The sequence below is a fragment of the Apis dorsata genome, unplaced genomic scaffold (genome assembly GCF_000469605.1).
Source record: "Apis dorsata unplaced genomic scaffold, Apis dorsata 1.3 scaffold_883, whole genome shotgun sequence".
NCBI lineage: Eukaryota > Metazoa > Arthropoda > Insecta > Hymenoptera > Apidae > Apis > Apis dorsata.
The window spans coordinates 69,092-83,616 of NW_006263999.1; the positions used below are offsets into that span (position 1 = coordinate 69,092).

General features: G+C 18.1%; 1 protein-coding gene across 1 annotated transcript in view; it reads right to left on the bottom strand.

Annotated features, from left to right (window-relative positions):
* The window catches only part of LOC102672421 (adenylate kinase isoenzyme 5), a 21,172-nt gene continuing 6,647 nt past the window's right edge, over positions 1–14,525 (bottom strand). The window contains exons 2-11 of the mRNA XM_006623328.2: positions 7,264–7,431; positions 6,826–6,936; positions 6,245–6,387; positions 5,578–5,760; positions 5,233–5,352; positions 4,509–4,668; positions 3,655–3,923; positions 3,331–3,495; positions 1,525–1,801; positions 1–371 (exon numbers count right to left, since the gene is read on the bottom strand). Coding sequence (XP_006623391.1) covers positions 112–371; positions 1,525–1,801; positions 3,331–3,495; positions 3,655–3,923; positions 4,509–4,668; positions 5,233–5,352; positions 5,578–5,760; positions 6,245–6,387; positions 6,826–6,936; positions 7,264–7,431 — 1,856 coding nt within the window. The 3' untranslated portion in view covers positions 1–111. The remainder of the gene's footprint in view (positions 372–1,524; positions 1,802–3,330; positions 3,496–3,654; positions 3,924–4,508; positions 4,669–5,232; positions 5,353–5,577; positions 5,761–6,244; positions 6,388–6,825; positions 6,937–7,263; positions 7,432–14,525) is intronic.

Sequence of the window (14,525 nt, forward strand, 5' to 3'; positions counted from 1 at the left end):
GAATTAATTTAATTTCGTGAATATTTATATGATCGATTTAATTTATAAAAAGATAGGACGATATTAAAAATATTTTTTTTTCTTTTCATTTGAACGATGATTTTTACAGTTTTACATGTGTAAATTTTGTTGATAACCTTCGACCTCATTGTACATTTTTCTCACAGCATCTGTTATATTATTTGGTAAATAATTTTGAATTGCCGGTGCAATCTTGTTATTGCTCGGCACAATTCCATTGGCCAAATGTGTTACGCCATTTTGTAGCATGTGTGCAGCGCCATTCGCGATACCATTTTGCACATATTCAACACCATTTCTTTGAGCATGTCTCATACTATTCTTTAATCTATTTGTAATTCGTGGTGCCCCTGTAAACAGAAATTTGTATCGTAAATAATCAATTAAATATTTTTATTCTACTTAAACATTTTCAATTTTTTTTTTATACCATTTAATTTGATGCAACATGATTAACACTTGATTTTATTTAATTCTTTAAAAAGATTCTTATTTAAAAAACTTTCTATAATTTAAGTTTATAACAAAAATATTATTTTTATATTTTTCTAAATGATGTTAATTTATTTTTAAAATTTATGAAAATTGTGAACACAGTTTAATAACGCAGAATCAATAATTTAAAAAAATATTTCAAATAGAATTTATTTCGTTTCGAAAAATATATAATTTAGATGATTTTTTTTTTAGATGGATATATGAATATTATTTTTGTTTTTTTGAATGGAATTATAGATATTTTTTAATAATTATTAATCATTAATCTATTCATTTTATTCTTTTTCTATATAAAATTATTTAGTCATTTATAGCAAAGAATTATTAATTTAGAGATTTTATTTAAAATTTTAAATTTGCAAAATTGCAAGAAAAGCATAAAATAGTAAAGTAGTAAGTAATTCTTATACTCATGTTTTTCTTATTTTTCATACAATTAAATTTCACATAATTCAAAATATCTTTTGAACTTTATTCATTTTTAGATATACAATAGTCACAAAAATATTTGTATCATTATACTTATTTAATATGGCAATTATAATAACAATTAATTAATTTAAGTATATCCAATTTTAATAATTATATAATATATATAATTTTATTATAATTGCAAAAATTGGATATTATTAAATATTGATTTTTATAAAAAATGTAAAAAATGTTTCATTGTAAAATAAGTGTAATATAAGTGTAATAAATATGTATTTATTTTAACCAATAATTAATTTTTTAATGGAGTATAAAAAAATATATTCATTAGTGTATAAAAAAATATAATTTAATTTAAACAAATGGATTTTGAAATCTTTGAAATGTCTCTATTCTTTTCGAATCATATATGTGATACATGCTATATAATATATCACTTCAAATTATTATTTAATATTAACTATTTAAATTTTTATTCATCTTCTATTTTTATATTTATTCTTTCATAATTTATTTAATAAATAATAATTTAATAAGGAACATTTTAAATTGAAAATAGAGAATATTGTTTACCATATATATGCCCATTCATATTTTTTATAATGTTGGTTGGTTTCTTCATATTTGATTTACTATCAATTATTTGTTTAGAAATACCATTTGGTATGATTGATTCATTCCTATTGTTAGAAATTAGTAAATTTGATTTTATACTATTTTCATTATCTTGTATCTGCGACTCAGAACCATGTGGATCATTTTCTTTTTTGCGATATGTTTGTGTCATTAATTGATAAAGTGCAGTTGCAAATTCTTGTTGCACACTTGATACATCGGTATCGCCATCAATCTGTATTTAAAACATATAATTATTTTTTTATTTTAATTATATTATTACATATTATATATTATTATATATTATTTTATTATAATTATTTTTAGCATATAATTATTTTATATAATTATTTTCAGATAATATTTTAAATAATAATTACAAATAAATTAAAAACAAATTTTTTATTTATAAAATTCGAATTCGAAACTTTGGGAAACTTTTGAAATTTTCAAAATTCGAAACAGAAAAAAATTCTTGAAATCTAAAATGTTTATTTATTTTTTTTCTTTCATTTCTTATGAAATAGTATTATTTTATCAAGAATTAAAACTTTTAATATTGATAAACTTTTAATGTCTTTGAAATTTCTGAAATTTTTTAAATTCAAATTGAGTAATATATTATCTTTGGTTCGCAAAAATTTAAATTTTTATGTTTTTTTCTATATTTTTTCCTCTATTTTCATATTTATATATTTTTTAAATAAAAATTAAAATAATATAAAATATAATATAAAATATTTTTTAAATAAATAAAATAATATTTTTTAAATAAAAATTCAATTGGATTTATTAATTAAATAAAAGTAAATTCATATTGCTACAATAAGTTACAACTTTTTCTTTTTAAAGTTTGAATTATTCTTTACTTGAATTTCGAAAATTTTATTTCGAAAATCATAAAAATAACGAAAAGTTTTGAGATTGAAACATAAAACTTTTTGAATTTTATAGAATTTTGCAGTTTTAAATTCATATCTCTAGTAATAATTGATAATATTGATATAGTTGACAATATAATATAATTTAGCACTTTTATAATGTGAATTAAAAATTGTGATCTAATATATAGAATATATAATACATTATCAAATAAAGAATTTTGAATTTAACAAATTTTGAAGTAAAAAAAAAAAAAAAAGAAATATTTAATTAGATTTCAAAAAACGATGTCGATAATTTTTCAATTTAATTTTAATTAACTTAATATATTAAATAATGATTAGATTGTAATTTTACTTGCTTCTTTACTTTTTCTGTACAATTTTATATTTTTCTTAAATTAAAATAAAAGACATACTAATTATTTTAATATTAAAAAAAAACTATTTATTTAGCGCTTTTGATTTTATATAATACTAATATGTAAAACATGAAATATATAATAATTGATATTAAATTATTTCAAATATTGCAGTAAGTTAATAATCAGATAATAATTTTTTAAAAGATATTTAGGATTTATTTATATTTTTTTTATATAGTTTCATTCACTAATAATTTCATCAATAATATTCACAATATTAAGAACATTCATTAATAATAAGAATGAAAAAAAATGTTTAATTCTCAATTTTATATATGATAATATAATCATAAGAGAATCGATTTTAGAGACATCAAAATAAATATAAAAATTAATATATATTAATATATTAATAATTAATATATATTAATATATATTAATATATGTATATATATACATATTCTGGAAAATTTAGAAGTTCTAAGGAAAATATTTTAAATAAATTGAATTGTACTTACAATCGTTAAGCGATTCTCATTATCTAAAGCTTTTAACATAGGCAAAGATACCTCGCGGAAGAATTCTAATCTCTTTCTAAATGCAGATACATTATCATCCAGTCTTCCTCTGCCGAGTTGCAGTTTTGAACAATCCAGTAACACTAACGGTGGTTGCTGGTCAAACTGATAACATTTTTGAATAAGCTTATTCACGTAATGTTTAATATTAGAGTTATATATATAAGAGTTACAATTATAAAAGCAAAGTATTACATAAGCTATTAACAATAATTATTGTTATATATGCATTATATGTATATGATTTGTTTAATCTTAAATTACCTTATCCTCGAATTCGTGGACTTGATTTAAATCTCTCGGATAACCGTCTATTACTATACCATCTGTGTCTCGATTTAAAATAATCTGTTGTTCTACTACTTGCATCACGATGTCTTGTGATACCATTTCTCCAGAAACAATAGCTTCGTTGACAATGGTATTGGAGGATGCCATTGTTCTCAATAAACCACCAATACTAACTTGAACCCAGCCTGGCATATTACGAACAGCTTGAGTGCATAGATTTTCTTTATTGCTTCCTGGACCACCTAAGAAAAATAAAATACTAAAAGTATAGTATAATAGAAAAATTTAATTGGATGATCTTAATAATTGAGCCAACTTTTGCAAAAGAAAAACTATTGGATCGTATTTATAAAAATTTTACTAGTTAATTAATCTAAATTTAACTTCCATCATCTTCGAAGCAATCTTTGTTTGTATTAATATAATGATTCCATTTTTTTTATTAAATTTTTAAGAGCATTTTGATAATTTGATAATTTTTTATATTTTCAATATAATTCTATGTAGTCTATAATATTTAACTTGAATATCTTTGAATATATCGAAATGATGCTCTTTATACAAGATGTTAATATAATGTAAATGAATATGAAATAATATTCTGTTATTTATTTTATTTTTTAAATTTAATTTTCGAATATATTTATACAAAATGTAATAAAAATTTCGAAAAGTTCACGAATCTTGAAATTTTTTGCTAATTTATTTTTCTATAATAAATGAGAAAGTTATGTGAGTACGTAAATAACTAATATATTCTCTTTAGCAATTATTAAAATCATAAGTAAAAAGAAAGAGTATTATTTCAACTATTTTTTTATATTTACCTATAACCCAGATGAACGCAGGTAATTCTTTTCTAGGTTTATCTACGGTTTTCGTAGGTTTGGCATTCACAGTGATAGGTAATTGCGTTATTTGTGATACCATTTCCTTCTTAGAAGATAGTGATTTTGGAATAGATTCTTTTCTTCTTTCAACTTCTACCTGAAATTTAATTGTTATTCATTGAATAATTCAAATGTGATCTTCACGAGAAATGAATATATTAAAATATAACTATTTTTCATTTTCTAGTTGCATTTATTTAAAACACTATAAATGATACGGATAATATGATGTCAAATATGTATAAAGAAAATAGTGTAAATTTGTTATTCATTGCAAATTACTAAGTTACATTTTTCAATATACTAATATTTTTGAATGTAAAAATTTATAAAAAATTTCTCCACATAAATCATATTTTATATTATTTAAAGAAAAAATAATACAAAATTATTTGCAACGAAATTTGAACATGGATAGGAAGTTATTAAAGTCTTATTTCAAATTCTAATTTTAATTGATAATTAAAACGAATGAATTACATATATAATATTTTATTTTTTTCAATATTTTTATTTTTATTATTTAATATAATAAATAGAAATCTATCTATCTATAAATATAAATTTTCTATATTTAGGTAGAAGAAAATCAAAAGATTGTAAGAAATTATTTGATAATTGATAAGAAATAAATTATTATTATTAAAAAATAGCAACATACTTCTGCTTCTAATTGAGGGATGTTTTTATCTCGTACTTTACCACTTGATAAACCTAAAATTTTGAAAACTGCCTCACGAAAATCCATATAAACCTCATTTGGATTTCTTTCTCCATTTACCTGTAATTATGAAAAAATATGACAATATTCTTTTTTATATTATACGAATTACATAAAAACGATAATTAAAAAATAAAAAAAATTATTAAAAAAAAAAGAAGAAATCAAATAATGTCATGTTAAAGGCTTTATATTACCTATACCAATATTACCTTACCAATAAATTTTAAAAATTGATCCAGTAATAATAAAAGTAATGTCATTATTTCAAAAATCTTTTCTTACCTCTAATAACATACCACTTTGATCGAAATATTCCGCGACGGGCATAACATTCCTATAAAAATTATAAAGTTCCATCCTTGCAAGTTCGATTACTACTTGTCCGAGCTGTGCTCCAAAATTGATTTGTCTTTCAAGAATCTCTTGTCTCCAGGATACAAGAATTACACCATTGACAATTTTGATCTATAGAAAAATATTTTCAATTTTTTATAAAATGAAATATATCAAAGCAATTTCATTTTTGTTTATTTCTATCTAATTTTCATTATTTATAATTATTTGTAATATATAATTATATATATTTATATATATATTATTTAATAAATAATTAAATTTTAGCTAACATTTTTATATATTAATTTTTCTTTTTATTTTAATTCTAAAATCGACTTTTTAAAGATATTCCAGTATATACATTTTTTATAAATGTACATGTACACACATATATTTTTTTATTATAATATTTTAAAATGAGTTTTCCTAATTTTTAATTATTTAATATTAAATATATAATTTATTAATCTTAATCTTAATTTTTAATATTAATCTCAAGTAATAATTTTTGATGTTATTAAATAGAAAATGAACATTAAGATAAAATTAATTGTTAGATTAAATAAATATTAAAATATATGATACTGTTTATATTAAAATATAAGAAACTTACTTTCTCGGCATATTCGACTACATCGCGCATATTACGTGGATAACCACTAACAAGAAAGACTTTGGACTCTGGAGACATTTTTATTTCTAGCATAAGAACTTCTGCGACGGTTTTACTGCTAAGTTGTCCGAAATCTTGCATATCTGTCGTAAAAATAAAGAATATAACAATAAAAATAAGAATATTAATATAAGATGTTAATATGAATAATCATAGAACATTGATTAAAATTTATTAATATAAAATGATTAAAGTTTTAATTGAATTAAATAAAAAATCATTTTGATTATTAAGAGATATACAATAAATGAAAATAAGAATTTACAGAATTATATTAAAAATATTAAAAATTTTTATTTCTAAAAAAAATCATTAGTATATTCTATAATAGATTATTGAAATTTACGTAATAAATTATTTCTTATTGTATTGTATTGTAACTATTGTAATTTTAATTATCATTAAATAGTTTTAATCATATACATTTTTACATAATATTTATTAATTTATTTAATAATAACATTCTTTTCTTCGTAACTTAATAATTTATAATTAATGTACATGCACTTATATAAATATACCATTTCCTAAAGCATACTGTTGAAGAAGATCCATCATATTGATGTGTGTTATGCCCTTTTTCTCTTGCATTAAATTATCACAATGTGTCACCTTTCCACTACCGGGTCCACCTAAAAAAAGATTTAAAATCATGTAAAAATAATATATAAAAATTATTATATTCTTATTATGTAATTTATAAAATATATGTGTATATAATATAAAATTTTTTTGAATAAAAAGTTTTTGAAAAATATCGATATGATATTTATATATCGATATATATATATAATATGTTATATATATATATATATAACATATTAAAATTTTAAATATTTAAGATATTATAAAAAAATGTGTATTCTTTTTTATATTGAATATATACATTAATATAATATAATTTTATCTTTTTAATTTCCTAAGAAATATTGTATATTTACTCTATATAGAATACGAACCAAGTACAAATATAACAGGTACTTTTGGAACTTCGAATTTAACCGAACCAATGTTCTGTTGCGGAAAATATCCGTTTGGAGGAGTTGATAAGAGGCCAGCCTCTCCTCGCCATTTTCCTGCGCTTCGAGCATCAACTTCCTCGAACATCTGTGATCCATTTTGTTGGTCTGCAATAAAAATTCTCCTTTGATTAAAATAAAATGTGATAAATATTTTTGTTATTAATGCACTTATTTGAGATTGATAAAAAATTTATGAAACAATTTACATTTGGTCCTTTTAATTTTAAACAAATAAATATCGATTTTTAATTTTTAAGTATATTTTTCTTTAAGCAATAATTAATTATTGTTTGAATTATGATGTAATTAATATATTAATGTAATTTATAAAATACATGTTCATATATTTATAAAATATATATTTTCATATTATATTTATAAAATATAAAATGCATTGTAACATATATAATATTTCCATTTCCTCTTATAAAGTTATTAAAATAATTATTATTCGATATTATTATAATTAGTAATTTTATCTTAATATAAGTAACATGTTACTTGTAAATTATATAGCAAACAATATAAATTAAGATAAATAATATAAATTGCATTTTATTTTAATAGAGTGAAAGAATTATTTATTTTTGGAATATAATAAATATAAATTTTTATTTTCTAATTTAGAAATTTAATAAAATATATATTATTATATTTATTGAAATTTATATGCGACTTATTTACAAATTATTAATTATTAATTATTTGTTCTATAATAAACATTGATTTACTTCATTTTAATACCATAAAACATATAATAATAGTTATATTCAATTAAATATTATTTTGTTCAAAATTTAGTTTATTGGCTTTTGCTGATTTTTATTTGATTATTTATATTAGCTACATGATAAACAATTGGTTAATTTTTTTTTTGTGGAACTTAATAACAGAACAAAGTTTTCATTTTTTTCATTTTTAATGCATCATTAGTACTTTTATTTGAAATTTTTTGTAATTAATTATTTATAATTATATTTTTTTATAAAAAGTTAAATTTATATTATTTTTAAAACAACAATATTAATAGAAAAAATTAATAATATAATTATCCATATTATATTAATTATCCATATATTATATATAATTAATTATCTATTCTATATTAATTATTTATCTATTATATTATTATAATATCTAATTTATACTCGAAAATAATTCAACTTTATAAATTATTTTTGTTATCATTGATTTATTATTATTTATTATTTATTATTTTTTTTATTATTGATTTAAAATATCATTAAAAAATTCATATATTTAATATAATACTATGTCAATAAATATATTTAATAAATTTTTAAATTTGTTCTTGAAGATAAGAAAATGAAAATTTATGTGCAAAAAGTTTATTTTGCGTTCGAAGATTTATTAAAAATTTGAAAAGATATAATTATATATTTTATGAATATATAAAATATATATTTTTGACAGAATTATTTAGATTATTATTTTTACAATTTTGAATAATTTAATTTCTGTGTTGCATGCACTATTGCGTAACAATTTATATCATCCAAGCTTATATACATTTGATTTGCATATTAATGATTACAAATTGAGTAACATATTTATTATATTTATTTATTATATTTATATGCTATTATTCTCTATTCGTGTTGTATGCATAATATTATAATTTTTCTTTATTCAGTGAAATTTTCAATATTGAAAGATTTATCCATAAGTATTTTTTATTATCTGAAAATTTTAGTAATAGTGAAAACTACTAAATTAATATATCTATTAATTATTATATCTACAATATTTATCTAATATCTATTACTACTATATCTATTATCTTTATATATATCTATTATTATTATATTACTCAATCCATTCTACTATTCAAATACTTTTCTATCTATATATTATCAAAATAAATAAAGATGTAACAAAAGAATATATCTTTCTATAATCTATTCAATATTTTTTCTATTATTGAAATATGAAATTCATATTTATATATATATATATTATTGTAAATATCTATCTTATGTACAATGATATCAAAAAAAAAAAAGGTTAAAATAAAACGATATTTATAAAATGAAAATATTTTAAAAGTTAGAAAATATAAAAATTTACAAAAATATTCAGAATTATTAATGATATTAAAAAATGCAAATATATAATTAAATAATAAAAATTATTTTTACAATTGTAATTGTAATGGAGTTAAAATATAAAAATCTAAATCGTGCTATTTTATTCAGAAAGATAAGAATATTTGGATTTATATAGTAAAAAAAATTTTAGAACTTAATTACCAAAGAATTGAAAGGATTTAAATAAATTCGAAAAGAAAAATAGAAATATAATTCAATGAAGTTTAATGGATTAAAAAATTTATATAATTTATATAAATATATTTTATTTGAAAATATTATTATTATGTTATTATCTTATTATCTTATTATTATCTTATTCTTTTTGAAATATTATATGTAATAATAATCACAAAGAAATACGAAAATTCTATATTCTAATATTTCTTTTAATTAATTTAAATTTCAGTATATTATTTTTGAAATTTTATATAATATAAATAAGAAATATTTTAAAAAATCAGGTAATAATTTAATGTAATTTTTAACTAATTTCTTTTAATTGATTATTATCTAACAATATAATTTCAATCCATATTTTAAAATACGAAAATTAATGCAAAATTTTATAATTTTAAAGTATGAATGATATAAAATATTTTAAATGGTACGATTTTAGTTAAAATTTAATTTTTTATTAGTTTATTCTATTCTATTTAGTTTATTATTAATCATTAATCAAAATGTATATTTAATACATATTAAATTTATCTTCTTATTAATTATAATATTATTTATTTTATTAATATCGAAATCTAATAAATTAATATTAATACTATAAAGAAATATAATACATAATAATATTTTACATGTCAAATATTAATGATAGTCACATTAGTAATAATTTAATGAAAATATATAAATCTTTGATAAATTTTTTATAATAAGTAACAGAAAATTTCTCAAGTAAGATATATTTTTTGGAATTGATCATTCTTGGATTACTTTGATTTCGTCCGGATTTATTTTTATTCCGATTTCTGCAACAATATGTAAACACTCGATTTCTTTAAAGAAACTGCATTTTGCAGGTTTATAAATAGATTTATCTAAATACAGAAGAATACTTTTTCAAAATTCATTATTTCTTTCATTTTGTTCATTATTATTATTTTTTCATATTATTCCTTTCATTATTATTCATTATTATATATTCATTATTATTCATTATTATTATATTATGTTTATTATTATCTTTTCAAAAATTATTACGTCGTCTAGATAAACCATGATGTTTAAATATGATAAAAATGTTACAGAAATTAAATGGTATTATTTCATACTAATTCTATTTTGCAAAAGTTTTCTCTTTATCTTTTCCATTTATTGAAATCTGCAAATAGCTGCTTTGTGTTCAAATCGATAATAAAAAATTAAATGGAAAAGGATATATTTATTCTAAGGGCAAAGAAGGAATTTTTTTTTTATTTTCAATTTCAATTTTTTTATGTTCAATTAATGACAATCGATACAAAATTTTATATTCTTTTTTACAAGCACGATCGGTGAAAGATGATAGTTCTTTGATAGTTCGTTCAATTTTTTGCGACTATTGTGACGTTTGTTTAATAAAACGATATCGATTTTATACTGAATAATATCGCATTTAGAATCTTAATTTCTTCGAGATTCTTTGTAAAAATATCTTAAAATTCGAAAATTCAATTCTACTGTTTTATCAATCTTTCACGTTTATAGAATTTCTATAAATGATCAAGAACTCTTTCATTCTCATTTTTTTCTTTCTTGTTCTTGAAAATGATTTCTCTTTTATTAATAAATATTTTTCTAAGCAAAAAATATAATTGATATTTATATTTTTTAAAAAAATTAATATCTAAGAGGCAATTTTCATTCATGTATTCATCAATAAATTTTTTTTCAATAAATTTATTCATCAATAAATCTTTTTTTTTTTAAGTTTTTTATTTTTTAATATAAAGCAATCATAATTATACAGCTTTTTTCAAAAAACTAAGAAAATATTTTTTAATTGCGCCAAGATTAGCTTCAAGATTTATTTTGGAAGTATAATATATTAAAGCAATAATCTGATAATTTTAATGAATTCTTAAATAATATCTTATAATTTTTAAAAAATATAAATTTTTTTCAACTAATATAATTCTAGCGAAGTAAAAATTAGATGTTAATATATTCGCTAATATAAAGGATTCTAGAAGCGAAAACAAACATAAAAATTAATATACAAAAATAATGATCAAAACTTATTTATTAAATTTATGTTAAATGAAGATATAAGATAGAGATAAACTGAGATCTGATGGAGACAATATGGATTCTCTTTATTTTCCTTTCACTTCAATTTATAATTAAAAAATGATATGGTTTTTTTCCATATCAATCAATCCTCCAAAAATAATTAAGAAAAGATCCTTTTATAAACATGTGAATATTATGTATAATATATGTCGATATAAAATAATGTAACTATATATTGTAAATATTTCATTTTTTTTTTGAAAAGTAAAATATTTAATTTTATATACTTTATATATATATATGTAACTTTAAATAATCAAATAAATCAAATAAAAAAATAATAAAAATATAAAGTATTATAATTAAAAATTTTAATAACAATTTTTGTAACATATAAATAATTTTTTTTTTGATTATTGAAATCGAAAAATCTGATCATGTATGATCTGAACTAGTATGTCGTATTTAATTACTCATAAATATATTTATTTGAATATTTCTATATTATAACACAGTATATACATATGTATATGTATTTAATATATAGAATATATTATTTAGATATGAATTTATTCTTGAAATTTATTATGTATTTTATTAATTTAAAAATTATTTTATTTAAATTTATTATATATATATGAAGACCAATTAAATTAATTCTAAGAAATATAATATAAATATAATTAAGTGCACATGGTAAATAAAAATTGTTCGAAATATATATATATATATATGATTGTATTTTAAAAGCATATGTTAACACGAATTTTTCAATGCTTTTTTATTTATTATGAAACTTAAAATTAAATTTTTCCTATATTTTGTAATTTTTAATTATTATTAATTATATATTGTTTGAAATATTAAAATTATTTACGTTTTAACATTAGATGAATTTTAGTTTAGATATTAGATTTTTCGAAGTCAATACGTATTTAGATAATTTATTAAATATTTAGATTTTTAGATATTTAGATATTTAATTTTGATATTTCAATTAAATAATAATATTATTAATTTTCCAAAATTCAAAAAAAACTTTCATATTATAAAAAAAATAAAAAATTTTATTAATTGACGCAAAAAAATAAAGAATGAAAAAATGTGCGATACAGTTTTTAATATAACTTTTTATTAATCTTTAATTATTCTTATTTTTACAAATGATCAGAAAACTTTTTACTCTATTATTTTTTTCTTAATTTCATAATAAATAATAAAATAATAATTGAAAAAATATATCAATGATTGTTGATTAATATATCAGATGATTTTTAATCCGTGATTAAAAATTTATATGCATTACATAACAACCTATTAAAATAAAATAAATTTATTAATTTGAGAGATTAGATTGAGATTAGATGATAAAAATTATCATTTTAAAAGAAATTATCTACTTATCGATATTCTCTATGGCGTATATTATGTAACAATAAAATAATTATCATTTGAATATTCACTTCGAATGTGAAATTCATCATAATAAAATATCGTGTCACACAATGTAATGTTATTTCTCTGCAATATTGATTAAATTGTAAACATAAATTGTGTATAAACTATGTTCTTAAGGTCTTCTTTATACTACAGAGAAACGTGTCTAACGTTGAAGCATCTACTTACTTACTTACGTGTCCATAAATGAACGAAACACATGCAAGTGAGACGATGTATTTCTGTGAAAAAGATGGTCACATATAGTAATCGGAAATATGAATTAAAAATTATGCTCAAGAATATATATGTAAGGTTTAATAAAAGTTTTTTATTAAGAGAGATTTTATGATTTTATGATGATCTAAGATTTTCTTAAGAAAAATATTCAACTTTCTGAAAGAAATTCAAAAGTAGATTTTAACAACATTTTAAAAGAGTATATTTTAATTGTTTTTACGTATTAATTATATTTATTATTGATTTTCGATATAACAAATTTTTCGTAAATTATGATATTTGTTGTGATAAAGAAGAATTGAATTTAATTTAATGGCAATATACATATAATATTATTAATAATATACATTTTCTTATATACTTTTAATAATTGCTGATAACATTAACAGATAACGAGTAATTTGAGAAATGAAATATTTTTCTTGTATTATGAAATGGAAATTAAAAAATGTTTTAGTTATAGAAAAAGAATTGAAAAAAGAATATCAAATTTTTTCTTCATAATGTTAAAAAAAAAGATATGAAATATTTGATTAAAAGTTGTCTGCAAATTTAGAATAATAAATTTAAGAATTTCCTAAATCTTATATAAGAATTGTTTTATTCATTAATTGTATATGTTATATGTATATATGTTATATATATACGTATACATTTACTAGTAATTTAAATTTATTACATTTTATCACATGTTTTTAAATATATTTCAACATTTTTATTTAATTATATTTCTTTTTAATTCAAATATAATAATATTTATTTAAGTATTTCATAGAGTTATCTTATACATGTCCAAACAAAGTTAATATAAAATTTATAAAATAATTCTAAAGATAAAAATAAATATAAAAATTGATATGCAAAAATATCTATTGAAACTTATTTTTTGGTATAAATAATTTAATTTTGTACTAAATGAAGAGATTTTTTTACTTACTAGATAAAATGATGAAATGGCTTTATGTCTGTCATATTTTATCTTTGGCTTATTTTCTTTAGTGCAAAATTAATTTATAACTTAATAAATAAATTTGAACCGATATTTTTACATTAATTTTTTTGTTCGTTTTAATTATTTAATTTTTAAAAATTTTTTAAATTTTGCTTTGTTCAAACACCTCAGTATATATAGTAAATATAGTATATATATATATCCTTATATATCCTATTATATATAAATATATAAATATA